Here is a 27,883-nt window from a genome sequence, read left to right on the forward strand (position 1 = left end):
TCAGTCTTTCCTCCACCTGGCCAGGATGAGCTGCCTAAAGGTCTATAGGGTTCCATCACCCCTGAGCTGAAATTCTTTGTGGTTCCCCATTAGGACTCCAAACTCTTTTTTTTTTTTGAGACGGAGTCTTGCTGTGTCACCCAGGCTGGAGTGCAGTGGTGCGATCTCAGCTCACTGCAAGCTCCGCCTCCTGGGTTCATGCCATTCTCCTGCCTCAGCCTCCCGAGTAGCTGGGACTATAGGCGACTGCCACCACACCCGGCTAATTTTTTTGTACTTTTTAGTGGAGATGTGGTTTCACCGTGTTAGCCAGAATGGTCTCGATCTCCTGACCTTGTGATGCACCCGCCTCAGCCTCCCAAAGTGCTGGGATTACAGGTGTGAGCCACCGCACCCGGCCAACTCCAAACTCTTAAACCTGGTATTCAAGGTGGCTCACATGCTGTAATCCCAGCCCTTTGGGAAGGTGCGGTGGGCAGATCACTTGAGGCCAGGAATTTGACATCAGCCTGGCGAATATGGTGAAACCCTGACTCTACTAAAACAAAACAAAACTTGGCCGGGCATGGTGGCACACACCTATAGTCCCAGCTACTCAGGAGGCTGGAGTGAAGGACGTTGGAAATAGGTGGTAATAACACCCCTACCACTTCCTGAGTGCTCACTGTGGGCCAGGTGCTTTCTACCTATAAGACATGCATATCCACTCACCGAGTTCTCATAACTGCCAGTATAGAGCAAGAGATGGCAGGCAGACCTGATTTAACTGGAATCTGCAGAATCTATACATGCCCTGCAGTTAAAAACCAATGGCACCCGGCCTTTCTTCTTGTTTTTCTATATTTTCTAATTTGTCTACAACAAATATCCATCACATGGTTTTGTTTTGTTTTGTTTCGTTTTCTGAGATGGAGTTTCGCTCTTTTTGCCCAGGCTGGAGTGCAATGGCCCAATTTTGGCTCACTACAACCTCTACCTCCCAGGTTCAAGTGATTATCCTGCCTCAGCCTCCCAAGTAGCTGGGATTACAGGCGTGCTAATTTTGTATTTTTAGTAGAGACGGGGTTTCACCATGTTGGCCAGACTGGTGTCGAGCTCCTGGCCTCAAGTGATCTGCCCAACTTGGCCTCCCAAAGTGTTAGGATTACAGGCGTGAGCCACTGCGCCTGGCCTATGACATGGTTTTTGACACTGGTTTTTATTTATTTATTGTTTCCTTTACAGAGGTAATCAAGTTAGCCATTGGTTTTTAACTGCAGGGCATGTATGGATTCTGCAGATTCCAGTTAATCACGCCTGCCTGCCATCTCTTGCTCCATTCTGGCAGTCATGAGAACTCAGTGCGTAGATATGCATGTCTTATAGGTAGAAAGCAGCTGGCCCACAGTAAGCACTCAGGAAGTGGCAGGGGTGTTATTACCACCTATTTCCGACTTCCTTCACTCCAACCACTGCCTGACTTGTTCTCAAATCTCTCCTCTTCTTCCCTCCCTACCTAGGACCCATCCTAATATGGGTTCTCATCATTTTTCACCAGGATTAATGCTCCAGCCTCTGGCCAGGTGTGGTGGCTTATGCCATCAGGAGCTCAGGAAGGTGGGAGGGTCACTTGAGGCCAGGAGTTCAAGACCAGTCTGAGCAATATAGTGAGACTCCCGCAACTCTACAAAAAATAAAAATAAAAATTAGCCAAACACAGAGATGCATGCCTGTAGTAGTCCAAGTTACTCTCTGGAGACTGAGGCAGCAGGATTTTTTTTAGCTGAGGAGCTATGTCAGCTACGTCGAGCTATGTCACGCCACTGCACTCCAGCCTGGGCAACACAGCGACACCCCATCTCAAAAAAAAAAAATTAGTCTCCTAATCTCCTAATGGGTCTCTGGCCTCCAGTCTCCAGCACCTCCCTCCCCTAGCAACCATGCAGCTGCCACAATGCTTTAAGAGTGAACTTGGGGAAAAAAAGGCTGACTGTTCCGGGAACAGTGGCTCACGCCTGTAATCCCAGCACTTTGGGAAGCTGAGGCAGGTGAATCACCTGAGGTCAGGAGTTCGAGACCAGCCTGGCCAATACGATGAAACCCCATCTCTAATAAAAATATAAAAATTAGCTGGGCATGGTGGTATGCACTAGTAATCCCAGCTATTCGGGAGACTGAGGTGTGAGAATCACTTGAACCTGAGAGGCGAAGGTTGCAGTGAGCCAAGATCACAACACTGCACTCCAGCCTGGGTGACAGAGTGAGACTCCATCTCAAAAAAAAAAAAAATTGGCTGACTGTGTCACCATCGCCCTCCTCACCCTCCTTCTTAAAATATCTCCCAGCAGGGTACAGTGGCTCATTCCTGTAATCCCAGCACTTTGGGAGGCCGAGGTGGGCGGATAACTTGAGGTCAGGAGTTCAATACCAGCCTGGCCAACATGGTGAAACCCCATCTTTACTGAAAAGACAAAAGTTAGCGAGGTGTGGTGGTGCGCGCCTATAATTCCAGCTATTCAGGAGGCTGAGGCAGAAGAATTGCTTGAACCTGGGAGGCAGAGGTTGCAGTAAGCCGAGATCGTGCCACTGCACTCCAGCTTGGGCAACAGAGCCAGACTCTGTCTCACTCATGGTTCCTGATTGACCTTAGGATAAAGTCCAAGCCTGGTACATAAGCCTCTACCAAACTTTCTACAGTCACCCTAACCCCTCCCCTGTTCTCCACATCCTAATTCCAAAGTATCTTGCATGCCAAGTATCTCACCTTTCTCTCTAACTCTCCATGTGCGTTCCTTTCTCTGAACCTTTGCTCACACATCTCCCTTTACCTCAAGACTCAAAAGTCACCACCAGGCCATTTTTCCCTCTATTCAATCCCTTCTCTCTCTGTAAGGTTGCACCCAAACATCACCTCCACCAGGAAGCCCTTCTCAGTTGCCCCCAGACACAGCTCCCTTTGCTGAGCAACCCCAGCCCCATGGCCCCAGCCAACATGGCAAAACCCGGTCTCTACTAGAAATTCAAAAATTAGCCGGGCATGGTGGCAGGTGCCTGTGATTGCAGCTACTCAGGAGGCTGAGGTGGGAGAATTGCTTGAGGCCGGGAGGCGGTGGCTGCAGTGCCCTGGACACTTCCAAGACTCTTGTGGGTCCCACTGACCCCACATTGCATCAGGCATGTTGAAATGTACCCACATCGCATGCTACATAGAACTGGTTGGCTATAAACAAGTTTTAAAGGGTCTTTTTCATTTTCCATTTAAAATTTTGAGTAATTTCTATTTTGCTATTTTTGCATACTTTGGAACTGGAGTTTTCTTCTTTAGTTCTTAAGCATTTTTGTAGCCCAATAAAAAGTCTGTAAGTGATATGCTTTGTCCAAGTTTGGGGGAAAAAATAAATTTTAAAAAAAGGTCGGGTGTGGTGGCTCACGCATGTAATCCTAGCACTTTGAGAGGCTGAGACGGGCGGATCACCCGAGGTCAGGAGTTCGGGACCAGCCTGGCCAACATAGCGAAACCCAGTCTCTACTAAAAATACAAAAATTAGCCGGTCATGGTGGCAGGTGCCTGTAGTCCCAGCTACTCAGGAGGCTGAGGTGGGAGAATTGCTTGAGCCCAGGAGGCAGAGGTTGCAGTGAGCCAAGATTACGCTACTGCACTCCAGTCTGGGCAACAGAGTGAGATTCCACCAAAAAAAACAAAAAACAAAAAACAAACAAACAAAAAAAAACACTTGGCCAGGCGAGGTGGCTCACACCTGTAATCCCAGCACTTGGAGAGGCCTAAGCGGGCAGATCACTTGAGGTCAGGAGTTGGAGACCAGCCTGGCCAACATGGCGAAAACCCATCTCTACTAAAAATACAAAAACTAGTCAGGCATGGTGGTACATGCCTGTAATCCCAGCTACTCAGGAGGCTGAGGCAGAAGAATCGCTTGAACCTGGGAGGCAGAGGTTGCAGTGAGTGGAGATTACGCCACAGCACTCCACCTGGGCAACAAAGTGAGACTCCACCCCAAAAAAACCACAAAGCAACTCTATAATCCCGGAGCCTCCAATGTCAAGGGTTCACTGTCTCCATCCCAGCGCTCATCCCCAAAATGAGTAAATTCACAAATTCCCCTAAAAATCTATCTTTAGTCTCTCTGAATCTAATATGATGCAACTCACATTATTTATGTATCTGTCAACTGTGTCTCTATAAGATACTTCTGTAATGTTTATCTGTTCTTTCTAAAGATCTCTGTTCACAACACACTGGGTGTCCAGGAGGCATGGTTGAGAGCCTGTCAGGACCCATGTGTTACCATTCTTGAGCCTTGCAACAAACAACTCATGAATAAATCCTATTATCCCTGTGTTACAGATAAGGAAACTGAGCCTCAGAGAGGGGAACTAGCTTGCAAGTAAGAGGCCACAGGGCAAAGAAGGGCTCTCAGGAGTGTTGACTCCATTCCTTCTCTAACCTCTCTCAACCCCTTCTCTCAGTGGCGCTGCACCCATGCCAGCCGCCACTCGTCACTTGCTCCTTTTCCTCCCCTCTGCTTCCAGGCAAGACGCAGATGTCATCTCCATTCATACCCTTAATCTTGCCTCAACGTCATCACCCCATTCCATCCCATAAACACTTCCTGAGTTCCTACTATGTGCCAAGCACTGTACTGAGAACTAGAATGAAAATAATGAATGCCGAGGTCACCAAACTATGAGCCCAAGGGCAGGGATGGAGCCCACAGCGGAGTTGGTGGGTCCTCGTCAGCCCCTGTCGAGTGCCTGTGGTCTCCGTATGTTCCCAAAGGAAGCTAGTTTCACTTTGAGCATGTTGAAGAATTTTATTTCAAACACCCTACACCTCCAAAGCCAGGCAGGGAGCCCTGGGCTGCCCCCTCCTCAATGGTGTTGGCTTATTCCTCTGCGGGGGGGGGGGGGGCGGCCTGTGTCCAGCAGCCCCTGGACTGGTGGCACCAACCACCCTAGTGTCCTGCACAGACTGCAGACAAACACAGGGTCAGCACCATCTCGTGGGGCCCAAAGCCATCCTCCTAATAACCCCCCATATTTGGAAAGCACTTTAGTTTGCAAAAGGCTCCACCTTCTTTCTCCATGTGTCCTCTCCCCACCCCAGCTATGAGTAAGGAATTTTCCCAGCCCACTTGGCCCCTAGCATCCAAGTTTGGGCAATAACCCAGGAGTCCAGACTCCCAGTCCAATGTAGAAGGGCCTGCCAGCTCTGTTTACTCCACAGTGCCCCAGAAAGGCCCTCTCTTTTCTAGACCTCAGCTCCCTGTCAGTATAAGAAGAAGATCCAGCTGGACAACCACTAAGCTCCCTTCAGGCTTCAACATGCCAGTCTACCGTGGGGGCGCAGGTGGCCAACTCCCAGGGGAGGAACTGAGGCCCGTGGCTGCACACACTGTGCCTGCACTATGCCGTCAGGGGAGGCATCGTGTTCCGGCAGGACCAGCAGGATGAGTCACCAGATATGGAAATGACGCTGGCACACAGGAGGTCTGGGGGGCCTGGAAGCTCACCCTCGCCAAAACCACAGCTGAGGAGGAACAGCGCTGGGATCCCTACGATTCACCAAGCGGGCACAGGCTGCCAGGTGCAGATCCAGGCAGTCAAATGGTGTGCACGGTGTGCCTTCCAGCCCAACAGCAGTGGAGGCTGCCCAGTCCTCCAATAACAATAATCATCATAATAAAAATAACAACACACAGTGGTTGGCTATTGTGTCGGGCACTTGACACCTGTTACCTTCTCTCACTTCTGAACCTGCCAGTTATGATATGACCCATTTTCAAGAGGAAACCCCGGGGCTCAGAGAGACAAAGGAGCTCTGCCCAGGTCACAGAGCCAGGGAGAGGGGTACCCTGCTCTGACTGCCCCAAAGCCCTCATCCTCTGCACCCCACTGCCTCTGCATCCCACAGAGTCTAGGCTCATTTCAGCTCGGTGGCCAGGCTGAGATCCTGGGGAGGGGAAGGGGTGTCAGGGCACCCAGAGGCAAATGACCTGGAAGGATTCTGACTCAGCCCCACAACTGGAGCAGGCGGGCGCCACGCCCTCCTAGGCCTCCTGGAGCCCCGCCAAGGCCTTTCTTAGGCTGTGACATTCAGATGTCGGGAGGCCTGCTGGTCCTCACCCACAGGCCAGGCTGAGGCTGCCACAGGGGCCTGAGCAGATGAGGAAGGCTGAGCCCCCTGTGATGGCTGACAAGCTCCAGCTTCCCAACACACAGGCAGCCAAAGATGCCTGCAGCCACCTGGTAGGAATGTGTCTGAACTGGGCCTGGAGCCAGGCAAGTGGGGCTCCTGGATCCTGGGACAGAGGGTACAACTCAGGACCCCAGGCTGGCACTCCACAGTACCATCCCCAGGGCAGTTCCCACAAGGAGCACCTGGATCTCTCAGCAAAGATGGGAGCAGACTATGAGAGCCCAGGAACTCAGGGCCAGCTGTCCAACAGGCCCACCTCGGGGTGGAGGGTACGGCCGTCTGGGAATGAAGACAGAAGTGGGAGGCCCTGGGTTAGGGAATGACAGGAGGGGGTCTTCATCCTGTGTAGGGGCGGGGGCGCATCTGTGGTGAAAAGCAGGACCCATCTTGGGGCAGCGGGCCCACCTACCAGGGTGGGCTCCTATACCAGCCAGACCCTAATGCCCTGCCTTTGACATCTCCGTCTCAGCCCCCACCACACCTCTCCTCTCCTCTCTCTCTCTCTCCCTCTCACATTCCTCTGGGAGTCGATCAGTGCTTGAGTGACACCCCAGATGACTCTTTGCTATTAATTCCCACACACAGAATGGGCCCCTTGTTCTCTTCTCCCAGAGGAATGGCCGTGGCCAAAGCCATCCCAAGAGTCCCTGACTTAACCCTTCTCCTGGCCAGTCCTCTGCATGTCCCACACCCAGGGCCACAGGGCCAGCAGTGGGGAGGGTACAGAGAGGGAGTCTGGAAGGAATAGGGGCTCCTTCCAGCCCAGAGCCCCTGGAATAAAGTCTCCAGGGTGGGACAGCAGGACCACCCCAACCTGCCCAGGGAGCCTAACAGCAACTCTTCACCTGAGGTTCTCGCCAGGCCCTGGAGGCCAGAAGGCCTGTCCAGATGTAAGTGCGAGGCCCAGAGTCCACAGCCTCCCCAGGGCCAGTATGATGTCTCCGGACCCCAGGGAGGTCCCTTCAAGTGGCAGGTGGGAGGCTCAGACCCTCAGCCCAGCCCTGGCCTTGAGGGGGTTAACACGGACTGGAGGCAGGACACCACCTGTCAGGGCAGGTCTCTGAGGAGAGATGAGGCGGCCATGGCCTCTTTTGATCACAGGAGAAATTGCTCTGTTGAGTAAAAGCCCAGCCTCCCCTCATTCCCTGCCCCACCCCACCCCCAATCGCACCAGAGGCGGGAAGGAAAGGCTAACTTAGACAATGAGAGAGAGGGAAAAGTTTGTGAGGAGAAACTGAGGCCCCGGGAGGGGGAGAACATGCCCCTCCATTTCCACTTCTCACCCTCTCCCTGCCTCTTCCCCAATTCTGCAAGCCATCTTGGCTCTCTGGGTGCTGGAAAGCTCTCACCGGAAGGGGACACAAACACCTGCTCTTCCATCAATCTGGGCAACCTTGGCTCTCATGCCAGGAGATGGCACAAATCCTGCAGTCCATGACTCAGTGAGGGTCGTGTTCCAGGGAGGCTCGGACGCATCCTCACCTCCTGCCTATACCCCCTCGACAGACAGTGAGCTGTGAGCTCACAGGAGGTGAGGTCCCCAGGACAGCCAGAGAAAGGGCCCCAGGGCAGTGTCAGGGAAGCTGGAAATGGGAAGAGGGAGATGCGGAGCCGGGCACAGGCACGAGGGAGGGGCAGGGTGACCCAGGGTGTGCAGGGGACAGAGCCAGGTGGCCTGGGGAAGGTGGGCTGGAGCCAGGTGGGGAAGACTGCGGGCTGCCACGGTTTCCACAAGCCTTGGTTTCTCTAACTTGTCAGCTTTCCCCACCTCTGTCATTTTCCAGGGTCCTCCCCACATTTACAGAGGCAGGGAAGATGAGAGGTGGCACAGGGCAGAGACAGAGAAATTTATGGAGGGAGGGAGGGAGAGAGAGAACGTATCAGGGAGAGAAAAACAGGGAGAGACAGAGACAGGGCTGGAGAGAGACAGGGAACCAGGGCAGGAGGGCCAGGACAGGAAGGACACCAAGAGGCAGGAGCAACCAACTGTGGGATGTGGGGTCAAAATTAAAAAGCTTCCCAGAGAGAGGAGGCTGGGGACAGAAAAAGGAGAAGGAGGGAGCAATGGACAGAGAAAGAAACAAGACGGAGGCCGAAGTGGAAAAGAAGGGAGAAAGGTCAGGGGGAAGAGGCCTTCAGAAGAGGGGATGGAGGGGAGACTCTGGCTGGGAAGCTCAGGGCCCTCCCAGGCCCCTCTGTATTTGTTCCTGGCAGGTCCACAGTGCACACCCTCCCCAGGCAGCACCCTGCCCCCCACGGCCTGCCACCTGTGTCCCAGCTGGCACCCCAGAGGATGCAGCCAGCCACTGCCACCCTTGCCTTCCAGAGCAGGACACAGGAGTGGGGTGGCCTGCCCTAGGGGTGGGAGTTTTGAGGCTGGGGAGGGGCCCTTAGAGCATCTACGGCAGTAGTGCCTCCACCAGGTGCATCATAATAGCAGCGAAGATTTAAAAATACAGATGTCCCACCCAAATCTACCACTCAGAATGGGGCCTGGGAATTAGTCTTTTAAAACTCCTCAAAGGGCTTGTGATCTTTGGCCCTAGGTTTGGACCACATTGGCGGATGAGAAGAACAACAGTGGCCAGAGAGGGGCTGTGCCCCACCCGAGGTCACACAGCAATTCTCGACAGAGCCCAGCCTTTCAGTGAGGTCTCCCAGGTCCTGCCCAGTGCTCTTCCTCCTGTCGAGTGACACTGCAGCTAGGTCTGCACAGGATTGGGCACACAGGAAGGGCATAAGTGGGCAGTGCCCTCTCCCTCTTGCTCCATCCCTCCTGCCTCAAGGCCCCAGCCAAGCTCTCCAGGGACTGCCAGGGCAGTCCCCAATTTGAGGCCAGAAACCAAATGAGGGAGAGGAAGGGATTTGCTCAGAACGGGATTTCTGTCCCCCATCACCCCGCCCTTGTCCCCCTAGTGCCAAGGCCTGGGGCTGCGAGCTCTCTCGCCAGAGATGGGGGCGGAGGGTGGGGCAAAAGGGAGGAGGGGAAGACCCGGGTGCTTCCTGTCCCCCCCTCTTTCCCTGTCTCCCTGGGCTCAGGGCTGGGTCCCCTGGGGCAGTGGTGTCTGAAGCTGACAGATCTGCCCTGTCCTTCCTGCCTGTTGGGGGAAGGGGTGGAGCTGGCTCAGATCCCCCATGCCCTCCTCCTCTTCCCTAGGTCCTCAGGGGCTTGGCTGCCCATTAAACCCAGCCTGGTCCCCCAGGGTGTCCCTGCTCCAGAAGAAGGAAGAGCACTGGACTTGGAGTCATGACCACCTCCATCAGTGAGAGGCCCTGGACAGCTTCATCTAACCCTCAGCGTCCTCCTCGCTCTTTTTTTTTTTTTCTTTTGAGACAATCTCACTCCTGTCGCCCAGGATAGAGTGCAGTGGCACCATCAAGACTCACTTCCCAGACTCAACTTCCTAGGCTCAGGTGAGTCTCTCACTTAGCCTCCCGAGTAGCTGGGACTACAGGCACACACCACCACACCCAGCTAATTTTTTTTTTTTTTAATTTTTAGTAGAGATGGGATTTTGCCATGATAACAAGGTAAAGATGGGGTTGCCCAGGCTGGTCTTCAACTCCTGGGATCAAGCAATCCAAGTGCTAGGATTACAGGTGTGAGCCACTGTGCCTGGCCTCTCCCGGCTTTTTACCCCCCATTCTGTCCTCACCATTCATTCATTCATTCGGACACTCAGTTGATCACTGAGGACTTACGGAAGCTGCCCTCATGAAGATCCCCCAGGAGAAGGCTGCAGGGAGGGATGTGAGAGGACTCCCCCCGCAGTGCTAAGAGAATGACAGACCCAGCAGACAGGCCCACCGAGCTCTCTCTGATCACTGAGGTTCAGCAAGCACTTATTGAGCATCTGCTGTGTGCTCACATGTCCAACCCCGAGCACTTGGGGGACAAAACGTGGGAAACAAAAGCAAATGTGGGCCTGTCCCAGTAGAGCCCTAAAGCTCCTGATAGCAAATCTGATAGATGTCAGAGGCCAACTCCCTCCAGGCACTGATGGAGAATGTACCAGAGAGGGTGGCTGGCTTCCCCAAGATCACACAGCAGGAGTTGGGACCTTGGCAGTCGGGAGCAGCTCCTCCCACTGCACCTGCCAAAGCAGAGTCACTGAGATTTCAACTCTTGGTTCTCAGCCCTAAACTCTCTGATTTCTCAATTTGCCACCTGGTAGAGAGGTGAGGCAAATATAAAACACCTGTGCAGGTAACACACACCTGTAATCCCAGCACTTTGGGAGGCCAAGGTGGGAGGACAGCTTGAGCTTAGGAGTTCAATAAGACCAGCTTGGGCAACATGGGGAAACCCTGTCTCTACAAAATTGGCCAGGCACGGTGGCTCATGCCTGTAATCCCAGCACTTTGGGAGGCTGAGGAGGGCGGATCACGAGGTCAGGAGATCGAGACCACGGTGAAACCCCGTCTCTACTAAAAACACAAAAAATTAGCCGGGCGTGGTGGCGGGCACCTGTAGTCCCAGCTACTCAGGAGGCTGAGGCAGGAAAATGCCGCGAACCAGGAGGCGGAGCTTGCAGTGAGCTGAGATCACGCCACTGCACTCCAGCCTGGGAGACAGAGGGAGACTCCGTCTCAAAAAAAAAATTAGCCAGGCACAGTGACTGGCGCCTGTAGAACCAGCTACTTGGAAGGCTGAGGTGGGGGATCGATTAAGCCCAGGAAGTAGAAGCTGCAGTGAGCCATGATGGCACCCCTGCACTCCATCCTGGGCCACAGAGTGAGACCCTATCTCAAAAACAACACAAAACAAAACAACACCTGTGCACAGTGAAGCACACACAGCTGAAGGTGAGCTGGGGTGGGTGTGTGTGAGACCCTCAGCCTGGCAGCCTGGCAGATATTATACTTCCTGTGTGAACTGAAGCCTCTGACACGTGAACACACCCCAGGGCTGTGCCTGAGTCCCTGTCGTGACCTCAGTAAGCTCAACTCTGTGCCCTAGACAGGGAAGAGGTTTTCCTGGGCTTGATTATACCCAAGACATAAGCCATCCCACCTGGAAAATGCAGGGCATTAACTGGCAGTTGAAACGACTGAAAGAGGCAACTACTAGGTCTTGTTTTTGTCAAAGGTGCTAGGCTGAGCACTTGCCATTCCTTACTTCTTTTCATCCTTGTGACACTGCAAGTATCGTGATTCTCATTTTACAGACAGGAGATTGAGGCATGGGAAGGTTACTTAACTTATCCCAATCTCGCTGGTAAGTGGGGCAAGGGCCAGCCTTGAACTCTGGTCTCTGGCTCCCGAGCTCAGCTCATCATCACTCGGTTCCCATTTTCATTAATAAGTGACATCAGCGAAGAATAAGGAAACCTTATGTCGGCAAGGAGGATCCTCCAAGGTCAGACAAACGCTGAATTCTGACTGGATCACCCCATTTTTACCTTTAAGGGACAGCAGTGAACTGGGGGAGAGCAGGAAGATGGGCGGGCTGAGCTCCCTTCCTGCCCAGCCCTGGTCTGGGGCAATGGCCTGGATCACAGAGGAAAATGACAAGGAATTTGGAATGAGAAGATTCAGTTCGGTTGTCATTTCCTAAGCTGGGCAACTTCGACAAGCCCCTTCCCCCAAGCTGCCAGCTGCCTGCCAGTGGTGAAAGGACAAAGGTCTCATCAGCCATGTACAGCCCACCCTGCTCAGACCATATTTAAAGACAGCTCTTTTCTGCTCCAGGGACAACACCAATAGACCCATCGGTCCCCTCTGCCCCCTCTCTTCCTTCCCTCCACCTTCACCACTCTCTTAATCCTCATGCATGTCTGCACCATGTTGTCTAGTGTCTAGACATGTATGAATGAACAAGCTCCCTAAAGACAAGGGGCACACTCACCCCTCTTTACCCCACAGACAGCAGGAGCTTGCCTAGGGTAGGTCCCCAGGAACCCTGGGGATAAAACGTCACAGCAGACATGTCCAATTCCATGACTAAACAGTCATGTGAGCTTGGTCACTTGCTTCCCCTTCTGCTTTGGTTCGATGGATGGCCATCGGCCCTGGCTCTGCAGCCTCCGTGGTGACTGGGAGCAGATGGGGAACATCTGAGGGCAGCATTTTGACGGGATAAGAAGCAATAACTAATATAAAAATTAGCTGGGGAGCCGGGCGCGGTGGCTCATGCCTGTAATCCCAGCATTTTGGGAGGCCGAGGCAGGTGGATCACCTGAGGTCACGAGTTTGAGACCAGCTTGGGCAACATGGTGAAACCCCATCTGTCTCTACTAAAAATATAAAAATTAGCAAAGTGTGGCTGGGCGCAGTGGCTCAAGCCTGTAATCCCAGCACTTTGGGAGGCCAAGACGGGCGGATCACAAGGTCAGGAGATCGAGACCATCCTGGCTAACCCGGTGAAACCCCGTCTCTACTAAAAAAATACAAAAAACTAGCCGGGTGAGGTGGCGGGCGCCTGTAGTCCCAGCTACTCGGGAGGCTGAGGCAGGAGAATGGCCTAAAAACTCCGGAGGCGGAGCTTGTAGTGAGCTGAGATCCGGCCACTGCACTCCAACCTGGGCGAGAGAGCGAGACTCCGTCTCAAAAAAAAAAAAAAAATTAGCAAAGTGTGGTGGGGTGCACTTGTAATCCCAGCTACTTGGGAGGCTGAGGCTGGAGAATTGCTTGAACCTGGGAGGCAAAGGTTGCAGTAAGCTGAGATCACATCACTGCACTCAAGTCTAGGCAACACAGTGAAAGAGTGAGACTGTCTCAAAAAAAAAAAAAAAAAAAGAAGCAATGACTACTCTAAAACCCAAGGTCAACCAACAGCCACCTTGGCGGCAGATCCCCAAGCTGCTGGTAACAATAGCCACCATTTACTGGGTTCTGTCATGCGCCAGACCCTGTCTTAAGTGTTTACATACATTATCTGCTTTAATCCTCACCACAACCTGGAAGGAAGCTGAGACTCAGAGACCTTCATTCATTTGCCAAGGACACACAGCTAACAAATGGAGGTGTCAGGATTCAAATCTGGGGCTAGAGCCAGGCATGGCGGCACACACCTGTAGTCCCAGCTATTCAGGAGGCTGAGGAGGAAGGATCACTTGAGCCCAAGAGTTTGAGACCCCATCTCTAACAATGTTTTTTAAACCTGGAGTGTCTGACTCAGGAGCGTGTGCTCATTCCTTCCCCGCATGCTGCCTGCACACATTCTCTTCCATGCAAGCCCTTCCTCTGCTGACATCACTCCTATGTAACAGGCACCACAGAGGAGGCGGGAAAGACCCAGCCCCCAAGTCCACACCCCAGCAGGGACAATTCAGGACAATGAGAACTCTGAAGGCATGGAAACACAGGGAACTGGGGGTCAGTGCCATATTCTATTCAGCTGCTTCCCTGGCCTGACACTGAGTAGTCACCTGGTACATGTCAAACAGGTCTGAACAGAGTTAGAAACCAAGGCAAGGTGACCCCAAAGTAAGGAACATGCACATGTCACTGAGAGGCCATGGTGCCTCCACGTCCACCTTAGGCAACTATGTCCTCTCCAGAACAGGGTGAAACTGGTTTCCATCAAAAACTCTACAAGATGTTAATAGGTGGTAAAAAATAATAGAATAATAAATTGAAGATTCATATTAAATATTTTAAACAAAGAGCAGTTTTTAACTGCAGAATTCAGAACTTTTAGCATGCTTAGAGGCAATGCATCTCTTTACTTAAACACTTTTTAAATTAAAAAAAAATAATGGTGGCCAGGCGCGGTGGCTCACATCTGTAATCCCAGCACTTTGGGAGGCCAAGGCAGGCAAATCACTTGAGGTCAGGAGTTCAAGACTAGCCTGGCCAACATGGTGAAACCCCGTCTAATAAAAAGACAAAAAATTAGCTGGGTGTGGTGGTGTGCACCAGTAGTCCCAACTACTTGGGAGGCTAAGGGAGGAGAATCACTTTAGCACGGGAGGTGGATGTGGCAGTGAGCTGAGATCATGCCACTGCACTCCAGCCTGGCCAACAGAGTCAGTCTCAGTCTCAAATAATGTTGATAATAATAATAATGGAGACTGGGGTCTCACTATGCTGTCCAGGCTGGTCTTGAGCTCCTGGGCTCAAGCAATCCTCCTACCTTGGCCTCCCAAAGTACTGGGATTACAGGTGTGAACCACCACTTCCCGCCCTTGCATTTCTAAAAAGAGGAAGCAGAAAGCAGTGTTTCCCAAATGTCTTTCAAGAGATGCCTACCAGTGTCCTGAGGAACACTAAGGGTCTGAGGCATCACCTTGCAAACACTGGATCAGGCATGGGCCTCTTGTTTTGAAACACAATTCATGGGTTATCAAATATGGAAACATTCTCAGAGATCAGCTAGCCTGCCACTCGTTTTATAGATGGGGAAACTGAGGCCCAGAGAGGGAATAAGGTTGCCAAGGCAACACAGGGCCTCTACAGCCATTGGGTCTTGACCCCAGCCCTTGGGGTCCAGAGGCCCAGCTCCAGCTGCCTGTTTGGCTGGGCCAGGTTCCAGGTTTCTATGTAGGTCTCTCCTATCAAACCCTCAACTCCTCAAAGCCAAGGTCTGGTCTCTCTCACCTCCCAGCCCCAACTCCTGGCCCAGTACCTTGCACAGAGGATACATTCACAGAAATTCCCAGCAGCTGGAAAGGCTCAGGGTAGACGCCAGGAAGGGCTTTCCAGCAGCTGCGTACAGATGGCAGGAACGGGCAGTGAACTTCTCTGAAGGCTTCTCAGAAGAGGGCAGAGGCCGGGCTGCCAGAGGCAGTGCAGGGCACTGGCTCCAGCTTCCTGGTTTCCAGAAAGGGTGGAGTTGGGAGTGAAGGAAGATTCCAACCCCAAGAGCTGCCTTCCTGGCCTGGGTCTGAGACCCTCAGCTTGCACCAGAAACAGGGAGGGGCGAGAGCCCCTGTTGGGACAAGCCATGGAATGCCATCCTCCTCCCCCAGAGTTCAGGCCCTTTGCCTCCAGGAAGCCACTCCTGCCCACTCCAGCCTCCCTGATCTTTTCCTCCTTGGAACTCTGACAGCAACTCAGCTCAGGGAAGGTGAGCCAAGGCTGAGCATGGCCTCAGGGGCTCCCAATAGGAAGTGGAGACTGGCCCGTCCTCTAGGCCATGCAATACGGAGGCAAAGCATATCTGAAGGTGTCTACTCCTCTGAGGGAAAGTCATAGAGAAAAGAATTCCAACCAAGGTGCCCAAGGTGTGTCCCAGAAGTGGACCTCTCAGTGGGGCTGCAGCAGTGCCTAGATCGCCAGGAGGCAGCGGGAGAACAGTGCTCCAGGGGAAGGCAGAGCAGGCCCAAAGGCCCAGGCAAGGAAAGGAGGTAGGAGCAGGAATACCTGCAGCTGCACTTGCAGCCTAGGGGCAGTAAAGCAGAGTGATCAGAGGTTGGGCTGGGACCAACCACAGGTCCCAGTCCACATCCTACCATCATTTGCTGGGCAAGCTCAGGCCCATCGCTGAATCAATTTGTGCCTCAGTTTCCTTCCTAAAATGAGAATAATAGCATCTACTCATAGGGTTGTTGGGAGGATGAAGTCCGATGACAGGAGCCCTCAGAGCTGAGCCAGCACCTGGGGAGGCCCTAGAGCGTCGCCTTCGCTGTTAAAGGGCATAGCACAGGAGGCCCACCCATGACAGAGGAGCTTGTCATCCCAAGCAGGAGTGCCACCTGGTCTGACATTAGGATTTAAAAGGCAAATTACAAACTCCTGACGGTGAGGCTGCGGTGGCTGCTCGGTAAATACTTGTGCACTTGACCTGAGGTGAGCATCTCCACACCTCCCAGTGCTGGCCTAATAGCTAAATGATTTCCTCTGACTCACATTTATTGAGCAGTCACAGTCACTATGCTAGGTAGGGGTGTGTGTGTGTGTGTGTGTGTGTGTGTGTGTGTGTGTGTGTGTGTATTCTTATTCAATTCTCTCATCACTTGGGGATATCACAGGTGCATAAGATTATCAGCATTGTACATATGCAAAAGCCTAGTCCAGAGAGGTTAATAGCATGATTTGCCTAAGGCCCCTTGGGTATTAGTGGCAGGATTTCTTGACTTCGAGTCACTTTCCGCTGCACCCCAGACTGAGGATGACACAGCCTTATCCAAAGGTGGAGGTGGCCTAGAAATTGCTCAGGGGAACTCCCACAGCCACCCCAGTGCACCCAGACTCGGCTGAAGACCCACAGGGCGGCTTCTGTCTGTCACTATGCTGCCCTCGACCACTAACCTGTGCCCATCGGCCCTCCACCTTCCCAGTGCATAGTTCCTCCCCTGCCACACCCTGAAGCTCTCTGGATACCCCAGTATAACCTGCCTGGCTGGTGGGTCCAGTACCGAAGCCCGCTCCTCTATCCCTGGTGATTTTGGTTCAGCATCCAGAGACTCGGTGAAGATTTCCCCGGGAACTTCAAGCCTGCACCTCAGCCTCAGAAATTCAGAATCAACCTGTCTGGGGTGGGATCTGGGCTCCAGTATGTTTTTGTTGTTGTTGTTTGTTTGTTTGAGACAGAGTCTTACTTGTCACCCAAGCTGCAGTGCAGTGGCACCATCTCGGCTCACTGCAACCTCCACCTCTTGAGTTCAAGTGATTCTCCTGCCTCAGGCTCCCATGTAGCTGGGATTACAGGTGCATGCCACCACGCCCAGTTAATTTTTGTATTTTTAGTAGACATGGGGTTTCACCATGTTGGCCAGGCTGGTCTCGAACTCCTGACCTCAGGTCATCTGCCCGCCTCGGCCTCCCAAAGTGCTGGGATTACAGGAATGAGTCACCATGCCTGGCCCAGTATGTTTTTCTTAATTCCACAAGTGATTCTAAATTCAACAAGAATTAGAGCCAGTCCTAGGCAACTGATTAGAAATGCAGAACCGCAGGCCCCACCCCAACCTGAAGAATCCCAGTGCACTTCCCATGTGAGAAACACTGCCCTACGCCAAACCCCACATCCACAAGCCAGGCCCTGTGAAAGGCCCCCACAGGGCAACTGGAGGTAGGAGGATGCACAGGCCAGATAGAATTAAAGAGTGGATTGCCAGGACCCTCCAGGTCGCATCCACACAGCACTCAGAGGTGCTAAATGCTTTCCCTGTGTTCCTTCATCCCATCTCAGCCCTGTCCTCTGAGAGTCAGGAAGACAGTCTCATGCCTGTGTGGGGAAACTGAGGCGGGGGCAGAGCCTCAACTTGACCAGACCGTCCCTCACTCCTGCATGGCGCCTAGCTCTGCAGCCAGTAGATTTCCTGACCTTCATCTCAGTGTATCCTGCAGGGCAGGCAGAGAGGGAGGGTGACCATTACCCCATGTGACAGGTGAGGGACCATGGACCCAGGGTGCGGAACACAGGTGGAGCCTTCCATAAAGCAGGGCCGGTTCCCTCAGGAAGAGGACTTGGGAGCTAGGGGGTGAAGGGTAACTGCTGACCAGAGGCAGCTCTGCCAGGCAGTGTCATCAGTGGGTTTCATGTTTGACTGACAGATATTTCTTTCCTCTCCTCCTCTCCGGGGCCCATCTTCTGAGTAAATCTAGGACCTACCTTAACAAAAGCCAGGCCAAGTCCCAGGAAAACTCTGTTGCTCTAGAAAGGCCTCCTTGGGCCATGGAAGGAAGCCTGGATTTCCACCATTACGCTTAGACCACAGGCCCCTCTCTGCTGCGGAATAAACACCCAGAGAGAGGGCAGGTTACAGAGCCCACCAGGCACCACACCTTGCCATGGACGGTGACAAACCCTCACTTCAGGACAGAGAGGTGATGGGGGGTGGGGTAAGGGGGTCAAGGCATCCCTGGGGAAGGGTCAAGAATGAGGGGTAAAGGGACCCCTGCCACCCCCAGCAGGGAAAGGAGCAGAAGGTGACACTGGCCCTCCTGTTGTCCTGCTGGGGCAGAGGCCCAGGTGTCTTCAGCCAGCATCCCTCCCCTCTCCAAGCTCCCTGCTCTTCAGGAATGAGTGTGGGTCCTTCACCCTCCCCTGCTGGAGAACACTGGGTTCCCAGGGTCTGGGATGGGATGGAGGGGATCCCAGTTGCCAGCATGGTGGGCAGGGATGTGTTCGCAGCAGGGGCCCCAACCACACACACAGCACTGGTCATCTGACAGCCCTTCCCACCCCCCTGCAGGCCCACCTGCCTCACCCAACACTGCTCAGCAGAAAGCCCAGCACAGCCCTGAGAGGAAGGCAGTGTCTGTGCGGGGACAAGGGAGACAGAGAGGGAGTGGCCCCTTCTGTCTAGCGTGGCTTCCTGAAGACAGAGCGTGCCCACTGCTACCCCCACCCCCATCCTGGCCCAGCTGGGCCAAGGAGGGCAAAGGAGGAAGCAGGGAGTTAGAGAGGGGGCAGCTGTGGGACCCCACATTCCACCTCCTAACTCTGGGCTCTTTCCCTCCACAACCACCCCTCCTGCCCCAGGGGGGTCTCAGGCCAGTCACAGACATGGCAGAGAGTGGGGAGGCCCTTTCCTCAAAGAGGAGGAACTGAGGGGTGGAAGGATGAGTGGGGACCCACCGGGAAAGAGAGATGCCAGGCAGGCAGGCAGCGGGCGGGCAGCAGCGGGTGTTGGAGGCGACTGCGGGGCAGCCGGGACACGACTGGGTAGATGCTCGTCCCTCGTCCCTCTGTCCATCCAGGGCGGCTCCTCTCCGGGCGGTTCTGAGGCCGAGCGGGCGCTGTTAAAAAGCTTTTTATGTGTGTGTGTGTTAATCACATGATTGCCGTTCACCTGTATTTCGAACAAAGACAGCTCACTGTTTCAAGGCCCCGAACAAGAGTCTGGGCACAGGGAAGAGAAGGGAGGCGGGGGGAGGAGGGTTGGCAGCGCCGGGGGTGGCGTCGAGGAAAACTGGGGGGAGATTGTCCAAGGCCAGCAAGCGAGAGAAAGAGAAAACCCTTATCAAACTCCTAATTCACTGGGCTCCGAGGCCCCAGACACACTGGCCCGATTGTCTGGCTGGTTGTGTGTGTGAGCATGTGTGTGTGTGTGTGTGTGCTCCAGTGTCCGCTCCCCCCACCCCCAACATGCCTCTGCCTCGTGTGACTACCTCATTGTGTCCCATTACCCACCCCCCACATCCCTTTGGCCTTTCCCAAGCATGAGGCCTTGCCTCCCAGACCCCTTGTAGCCCACTCCAACTCCAGACAGGACCCCTTGGGGTGGGCTTGGGGCCTTGCCCAGCTACTGAGGAGCTGAGAACCACACATGGTCACCAATGTGGCCCCGGCTCCATTGCATACCCCACATACACCCCACCTCGGCCTCAACACCCGGGCAGGGCTGCCCTCAGTTAAGAGTACGGCACTGTGACCTTTGGAGGAGAGGCCTAGGAAAGAGAGAGGAAAAGGTGTCACGGGAGGATGGCCAGGAAAGAAAAGGGGAGGGAGGGAGAGGTGGGCAGAGGAGGGAAGAGGCAGGGCAAGTCCCCATCCCTTCTTGGGGTCAGGGAATAGAGGACTTCGTGACAACCAGGACTAGTACTCCCCCATCCTCTCCCAAGACAGGGTGAGCCCAGTGTGGAAGGAGTTGGGTCCCACGAAGTAGGAACCCAAAATGCCTCCAAGACCTACTGAGAGAGGACCCTACCCTGTCCCACCTTGGCCTCCTGGCAGCTTTAGTCTTGTGTTTCCACCTTGAACCAGACCAGCCCGTGTGTGTGTGCTGGGTGTCTGCAGAGAACAGACCGGGGGTCAAGCTGGGGCTCTACACTTCTCAGAGGGAGCCCTGAGAAGTCCCTCACACTGTACAGGATGGGGCAGAAAGGGCCGCCTGGGAAAAGATGGGAGGCAGGGTGAGGAGCTGGGCATCAGTGCCTGGCACACAGTAGGCACTCAACAGGATTTTGCAGATGAAGCAGCTCGGGCCTGCCACCCTCACAGGCCCGCAGGACCCTCACCACCTTCACGTCTCTCCCTAGTTCCCTGCCAAGTGCCCATCCTGCCACCTGAGGCAGACTTTGGGAGTCCCGGTTGGGCCCAGTTTTCTTCCATTCAACAGGTTCTGAGCCTCCATCCTACATCTCTTCCTTCCCCGGCCTAACCTCCCCTTCGCCTCCCGGACTAAGCTCAAGCTAAGCCCCAGCGAGATGGGCCTGGGCAGCAGGGCAGGGAGCTGGGTGGGGGGGCCTGGGCTCCGGGTGGAGGAGCCCTGAGTGTTGGGGATGAAGGAAAGCCTGGAGGCTCCACCTTCTGCCCTTCCCTCCCTCCTCTCCCCCTCCCCCCTCTCCCCCTCCTTCCTTCCCCAGCCCTCTGCAGCGGCTCAGTCGCTCAGTCAGTCTCGGGCTGTCCGGCCAGGGTGGTTGGTGGTAAGGATTCAGGCTCCGTCCTAACGAGGCCGTGGCCTGAGGCTCAGGGCCCCCCGCCCCTCCCTCCCAGCCCACCAGCGTTACCCCCCAGCCCCGAGCTGGACCGCACACCTTGGGACACGGTTTTCCACTTCCTAAGGACGAGCCCCAGACTGGAGGAGAGGTCCGAGGAGGTGAGTGCGCAGCCTGCTCCTCCCTGGCCCGCCCAGGCCTGGGACCCTGCTGGGTGGGGTGGAGAGAGGCGACACCCCGCCCTTGCCCTCCACCTGGCTCTCCTCTAAACCCCGTTGGGGCAGGCTGAGGGAAGAAGGAAAGGTGAGAGAAAAGGTGGGAAATTCCAGGGGCCGGGATTAGAGCAAAATAAAGGTTCCGTTTTTTTCTTCCTATCATCAACAAACCTCCACCCAAAAAAGGAGGCTAAAAAAAAAGCCACCCACACCAAGAGACGGTTGGGACCAGGTGGTGGGAAGACGCAGAGGCAGGACGCACCCACCTAGAGTCTGGCATGTGCGTGGGCCCCAGGGGCCAGAGTGGGTTTAGCTGGAGCTAGGAAGGGCCGCCACCTCGGGGCTGTCCCCGCGTCCTGTCCCAGGCCGCCCTCGAGGCTGCGCGCGCGGTCGCTCCATCGCGCCCTCCTTCCATCCAGGTGGGCGTTGGACTCTTTGCGAGGACCCCGGCGGCTGGCCCGGGGGAGGCGGCCGAGGCGGCGGCGGCGGCGGCCGGGGGCGACATGGCGGAGGAGCAGGACCTATCGGAGGTGGAGCTGAGCCCCGTAGGCTCGGAGGAGCCCCGCTGCCTGTCCCCGGGGAGCGCGCCCTCACTAGGGCCCGACGGCGGCGGCGGCGGCGGATCGGGCCTGCGAGCCAGCCCGGGGCCTGGCGAGCTGGGCAAGGTCAAGAAGGAGCAGCAGGACGGCGAGGCGGACGATGACAAGTTCCCCGTGTGCATCCGCGAGGCCGTCAGCCAGGTGCTCAGCGGCTATGACTGGACGCTGGTGCCCATGCCCGTGCGCGTCAACGGCGCCAGCAAGAGCAAGCCGCACGTCAAGCGGCCCATGAACGCCTTCATGGTGTGGGCGCAGGCGGCGCGCAGGAAGCTCGCGGACCAGTACCCGCACCTGCACAACGCCGAGCTCAGCAAGACGCTGGGCAAGCTCTGGAGGTGAGCACCCGACCGCCCCCCGGGCTCGGGCCCTCTGGCTTCGGGTGGATTCAGGGTAGCCGAGGCGGCCCGGCCTCCTGCACCCCGGAGCGGGACTGCCTGGCAGTCCTCCTTGGATAGGGCTGGAAGACCAGGTGTGGGGACCCCGCCCGCCCTTCCACCACAAGGACCCTAGAACTCCGAATTCCAGCAGCCTAGGCCGGGTCTTCCCACCGGGCGGCGGGCAGGAAGGCGCCCCCTCGTGGTTGGAATTTTGGGGGTGGCAGACCGTGGGGCCTGGGGCTTCGGAGAAAGGGAAGGAAGCCTTCACTAACTCCCTGCCCACAGATATGCACACTCATGCCACCAGCTGCTGTGGTCAGGAGGATTCGAGGGAAACGCTTGGAAAGAACCAAAGGGTTGGCTGGAGATGCAGGGAAACTGAGGCAGTCAGATGGAGAACTCAGGGGAGGTTCAAAGAAAACAAGGAATTCAGATGAGAGTCTTTGGAAGAGTGGGGGATGAAGAACTGCGGGTACAAATGTTTCTGCTGCTGCAGGATCTCATCCTATCCTTGGGGTCTTCCCTGGGACTTTCTGACCCCACCCTCCTTTGAGTTGGGGGCTTCTTCATCCTCCTAGGGAGAGGACACACAGAAAGGGGCCTCCCCCTCCTGCTCTGCCCCAGAGCCACCAAGTTGATCTCTTTCCTTTCCTCCCTCTCCCAGTTCGGCGCCATCTTCCCTGCCAGGGCCCCACCCCAACGTTGAGCAACCTCTTCCCCCCTGCCCCAGAGCTGGAACTGAGCACTCTGGCCAGAAGGAAACCTTGGCCCCCTTCCTGCCCAGGGGCCCTCAGAGTCCCAGGTTCCCTGGGACCAGCCCACACCTCTAGGAAAAACATCCCCCCCAGGGAACAATTCTGCCACCCTGGACTCAGGTCTGGGGTTCAGCCAGGCCTCCTGGGGATGTGTGGAACAAGGCAACCCCCTACTCCCACCCCGGGAATGCCAGAGCAGCTCCGAAAGAGAACAGGGACTCCAGGAGATGTGAGTCGGTAGCAGTCACCTGATTCCCGCTAGACTGGCCAAGAGACAGGCCCAGAAAGGCAAAGGAATTGCAAAGGTCACATAGAAGTTAGTGGCAGAGCCAGGGCCAGAACCCAGGACTCCCATACTCTCTGTCCAGAGGACTTCCTCCGACCCTGGTGACAGTGGTGGATCACCTACCCTCTGAGGAGTGGTCAGAATGTTGTGGGGAAGCAAGAAGATAAGAACAAGAGTAAGGAGCATCTGGGTTCCAGAAAATTAGGGCTTTGTCAGAGGAGCCCAGCTCTCTTCCACTGCCCTTCCCCGTGCTGACCACAGTTGGGTGGAGATTGGGTCTAGAAACTTAGCGTGGTAGAAGGTGCAGGAGGGTCTCCAAGAGACCAAAAGATTCACATCCAGCCCCCTGGCCTGTTCTTGCCATGTGTTTGCTGAAGACCTGGTGCCCCTTCCCCTGCCCCTTCTCAGCCCTCAGTGCCCTGCTCACCCAGGGCAGGCCCAGGGCTCAGCAACCAGCCCGTTGTGTGGACCCAGACAGCCCAGTTCTGCTCAAGAGTAGAGGTCACAGCTAGCTCCTCCGCCCAAGGTCCATCCAGATCTGGGTGGGGCTTGGCCCAGGCTAGTACCTTTAGTGCCAGGGGACAAAGAAGAGCAAGTGAGAAACAGACAACCAGGAGAGACATACAGACAGGGCAGACCCTGAGGACCATGAGAAGACCACAGTGCGAGCCCAATGAGAGTCAAAGCAAGGACGGACCTAATTCTCCCTCTATCTCCCATTGCCAAGGGTTTAAGATTGGCTCCTCCATTGTCCCTGTCCCCAGGTTCCCCCAGCCCAGAACCCTGGGCTTGAACTCCCTTCAGGAGGACTTATTCTTGGCCATCACTCAAGCTGTGTGCACATGAGCCAGCCTGAGGTGTGGCAGTCAGGAAAACTGGCACTACTAGCTGAGGACCCAATCCCAGGGGGAGGACAGGGCCAGAACCATGGCAAGGATCAAAGGCAATGCCAACAGATGGTGGCTCTCTGGACCCTGGAGGGGGGTCCTGAGAGACCTGTGGGTATGCACTGGGCTGGCCAATGGCTCCAGGGGCTTCTCCTGAAACCTCCTCAAGCTGTGATTCCCAGGATGTCAAGAAGGGGGGTGGTTAGGTAGGCAGAGCTAAAAAACAAGTGTCTTAAAACCAAAAAGAGAGAGATACACACAGACTGTGTGGAGTGCCCCAAGGGAGTGTGGGATCGGACACACTGTAGCCCAGGTCCTAAGGGGCCGTGTGAGCCCCAACAGTCACGCTAACTTTTGATGCCCATCTGGGGAGGGGCTAGTAGAGGCTGATCACAGGGTGGTGCCTGTGGGTTGGCTGACCTGCCTGGAAAGAACTAGAGCCGAGAAACTGGAAAGGCGGACACAGGCAAGAGTCCCTCCTGTGTGGTGGGGGTTACCCAGCCTGTTCCCAGTGCCACAGGCCCTTCCCCAGGTAGTCTTCGTATGCCCCTGGCCTAGCAGGATATATGTAGCAGCACTCAGTGCCCCACTGTGGGAGCTCCCCAGGTGGGGTTTCCAGTTTGGGTGAGGAATCAGCCTACCTCTTCTCGCCCCCATTCCAAACCTGGAAGACCAGGGAGAAAGAGGGCTGACAGGAAGGTGCAAATGAGGACTGAGTTTGGAGTTAGAGCTGGGGGTGACATGGGGGGTTTGGGGCTGGTAATGTTGAGTGGGGACTGGTGCTGGAGATTGGGTTTACATGGTGGGCAGGCTGGGTTTGGGGTTGGGTTGGAGGTGGAATCAGCTGTCCAGCACAGCTGGTGGAGGAGGGGGCTGGGGTCGGGGATGGCAGTGGTCCCGGGCTTAGGTTTCTGTCAGGGTTAGGCTAATGCTGGGAACTAGCTTAGAAGGTGGCAGTGGAATCTGATGTTGGAATCCTCCCTCTCTTCTAGCCCCTGTCACTTTCTTGCTGATGCCAGCTGAGCAGGGGGCAAGGGAAGGATGGGTGAGAGAGTGAGCTTTGTGTCCCATGTCCCTAGCCATCCCAGAAGCCCCTCTGCTGGGGCCCACTGCTGGCGGAGCAGCTCTCTCCTCTGTGGGTTCTCCCCAGTCACACCCTCAAGGCCTGCTCCACCCCCTTCCCTGGTCCCAGCCATCAGAGAGGGTGCCCACATCCCACTCCCTGACTCTCAATTCCTTGCTCCAGCATCTTTGTCCTAAGTGTGTACACTGACTGACAGTCTCGGCTGGAGGGACCCTTTGAGAAAGCTGGGGCTAGGGCTAGGCTCAGGGCGGGGGTAGGGGGAGTAGACAGGGAGGCTAAGCCGCAGAGGAATGCTGCTGCCGGCTAGGAGGTGCCTGGCATGACCACCCCCGCCCAGCCTGGGGAGGGAGGGCTCGGCCTTCTGCTGACTGGGGGAAGAGGGCACCCACTGGGGTGTGAGGGGTGGGGCAGCTGGAGAGAGAGGCCCTCCGGACTGACAGACAGGGCTGCTCCCACAAAGCCTCATGGACTCTCAGTACCAAGGTCTGGGATTCTAGAATCTGTGGACTTTCCCCTTGGCCCCCTCTGTAAGGTACCCCATCCTGCCCTCCTCACCCTGGAGTAGCCAAACCCTGAACACCCTCCACCCTCCAACCCTGGCCTGAGGCTGGAGTTGGTGGCAAGGGCGCTGGCTTCAGGGTTTCTTCTCTCCATGTGTTGGTTTCAGGGACTGTTCCAGGGTCTGAGGAGAGTCTAGCTTCCTCTACCCTCTGTTATTTTCTGGACAAGGATATATGATCCTCCCCAGGAGGCAGTGCCCCCCCGCCCCGACCCATAGTAAAGAGGACCCACATCTGCCCCCTCAGTTCCACCACAGTGGAATTCAAACAATCAGGACCCAGAGTTGAGAGGCCACCCCTAGATCCTCCTGTCCAACCACCCTGGCAAGCAGCATTAGAAAAGCACCTCTCGGGGCCGGGCACGGTGGCTCATGCCTATAATCCCAGCACTTTGGGAGGCCAAGGCGAGTGGATCACCTGAGGTCAGGAGTTCAAGACCAGCCTGACCAACATGGTGAAACCTTGTCTCTACTGAAAATACAAAAATTAGCCGGGCATGGTGGCCCGTGCCTGTAGTCCCAGCTACCCAGGAGGCGGAGGTTGCAGTGAGCTGAGACCGCGCCATGGCACTCCAGTCTGGGTGACAGAGTGAGACTCTGTATCTAAATAAACAAAAAATAAAAAATCGAAAAGCACCTCTTGGGCCGGGCACAATGGCTCATGCCTGTAATCCCAGCACTTTGGAAGGCCGAGGTGGGCGGATCACCTGAGGTCAGGAATTGGAGACCAGCCTGGTCAACATGGTGAAACCCTGTCTCTACTAAAAATGCAAAAATTAGCTGGGCATGGTGGCGCATGCTTGTAATTCCAGCTACTTGGGAGGCTAACGCACGAGAATCACTTGAACCTGGGAGGCAGAGGTTGCAGTGAGCTGAGATCGCACCACTGAACTCCAGTGTGGGTGACAGAGTGAGATTCTCTCACAGAAAAAAAAAAAAAGAAAGAAAGAAAAGCACCTCTTTCTCAAGGTGCTCAGCCCACTTCCCAGGCTCTGGTGCAAGGCATTTCACATCCATTATTCTGGCCAATCCCACACCCAAGTTAAGCCGATGTTATCATCCTTTTATAGGTGAAGAAACTCAGGCTCAGAGAAGTAATTTGCTCAAGGTCACACACACAGCTAGTAAGTAGCAGAGACTGAGCTCTCCCCCAGCCACGCTGCTTCTGTTACCCACCCTCAGTCCCAGGGAGCTCACCCCCTAATGAAGTAGCCGATTCCACTTGCAGACAGCTTTGATGATAAGAAAGTGTTTCCTTTCCTTGAACTGGCATCTGCCCCTTGAAACCTCTATTCCTACTTCTAACTCCTGCCAGGAGCAGCAGGCTGACCCCTCTCACCCTCCAGCCCGTGAAAGATTTTGGGGGCAGAGATCATAGTCCTCTGAGGCTGTATTCCTTGGGCCTCACATCTCTCAGTCCATAAATCATAGGGCACAGCCCCCACCCCAGGTCCTGTCCTCTGGGTGCCCCATCCCAGGGCCTCACATCTTCCAAGACGGACACTCAGAGGGAGGCCAACCTGGAGTGCTCTGGCACTCACGGGGGCCCCTCTGCCGTCCTCTCCGCCTCCCACCACACCCCAGGCTGCTGAACGAAAGTGACAAGCGCCCCTTCATCGAGGAGGCTGAGCGGCTCCGTATGCAGCACAAGAAGGACCACCCGGACTACAAGTACCAGCCCAGGCGGCGGAAGAACGGGAAGGCCGCCCAAGGCGAGGCAGAGTGTCCCGGTGGGGAGGCGGAGCAAGGTGGGACCGCCGCCATCCAGGCCCACTACAAGAGTGCCCACTTGGACCACCGGCACCCAGGAGAGGGCTCCCCCATGTCAGATGGGAACCCTGAGCACCCCTCAGGTGAGTGCTGATGACAGGGCTGAGGGTGGGGCAAGGCCAGTCAGTGGAGAGAGGAGACGGCTGGATGGCAATGAGACCCTGGACTCTAGGGAGACTGTGCCAGGCTGTGCAGTTGCCCCAGCAGAGCTTCAGGGGCCCAGAGGGAGCTCCATGGGGGTTCCAGTGCCAGGGGCAGTGGCTGGGCAAGATGGCTCTGGTCAGGGCTGATCCAAGGGGTCACTGCTGCTGGGCAAAGAGGGCCAGTTAAAGAGTCTGTAGAGGTTAGGCCTGGCGCGGTGGCTCAAGCCTGTAATCCCAGCACTTTGGGAGGCCGAGACGGGTGGATCATGAGGTCAGGAGATCGAGATCATCCTGGCTAACACGGTGAAACCCCGTCTCTACTAAAAAATACAAAAAACTAGCCGGGCGAGGTGGCGGGCGCCTGTAGTCCCAGCTACACGGGAGGCTGAGGCAGGAGAATGGCGGGAACCCGGGAGGCAGAGCTTGCAGTGAGCTGAGATCCGGCCATAGCACTCCAGCCTGGGCGACAGAGCGAGACTCCGTCTCAAAAAAAAAAAAAAAAAGAGTCTGTAGAGGCCAACTGGCCAGGCACAGTGGCTCACGCCTGTAATCCCAGCACTTTGGGAGGCCGAGGCAGGCCGATCACAAGGTCAAGAGTTCGAGAGCAGCCAGGCACGGTGGCTCAAGCCTGTAATCCCAGCACTTTGGGAGGCTGAGACAGGTGGATCACGAGGTCAGGAGATCGAGACCATCCTGGCTAACATGGTGAAACCCTGTCTCTACTAAAAAATACAAAAAACT

General features: G+C 55.4%; 1 protein-coding gene and 1 pseudogene across 2 annotated transcripts in view; one reads left to right on the forward strand and one right to left on the reverse strand.

Annotated features, from left to right (window-relative positions):
* Positions 1 to 16,832: 16,832 nt before the first annotated feature.
* LOC101026953 lies at positions 16,833 to 20,338 on the reverse strand (annotated as a pseudogene). The gene has a single exon (XR_161849.5). The product of XR_161849.5 is annotated as an uncharacterized LOC101026953 (transcript).
* A 72-nt stretch (positions 20,339 to 20,410) lies between these two features.
* The window catches only part of SOX10 (SRY-box transcription factor 10), a 13,629-nt gene continuing 6,156 nt past the window's right edge, over positions 20,411 to 27,883 (forward strand). The window contains exons 1-3 of the mRNA XM_009217269.4: positions 20,411 to 20,628; positions 21,102 to 21,616; positions 26,814 to 27,082. Of these exons, the coding sequence (XP_009215533.4) occupies positions 21,186 to 21,616; positions 26,814 to 27,082 (700 nt within the window). The 5' untranslated portion in view covers positions 20,411 to 20,628; positions 21,102 to 21,185. The remainder of the gene's footprint in view (positions 20,629 to 21,101; positions 21,617 to 26,813; positions 27,083 to 27,883) is intronic.

This window comes from Papio anubis, chromosome 16 (assembly GCF_008728515.1).
Source record: "Papio anubis isolate 15944 chromosome 16, Panubis1.0, whole genome shotgun sequence".
NCBI lineage: Eukaryota > Metazoa > Chordata > Mammalia > Primates > Cercopithecidae > Papio > Papio anubis.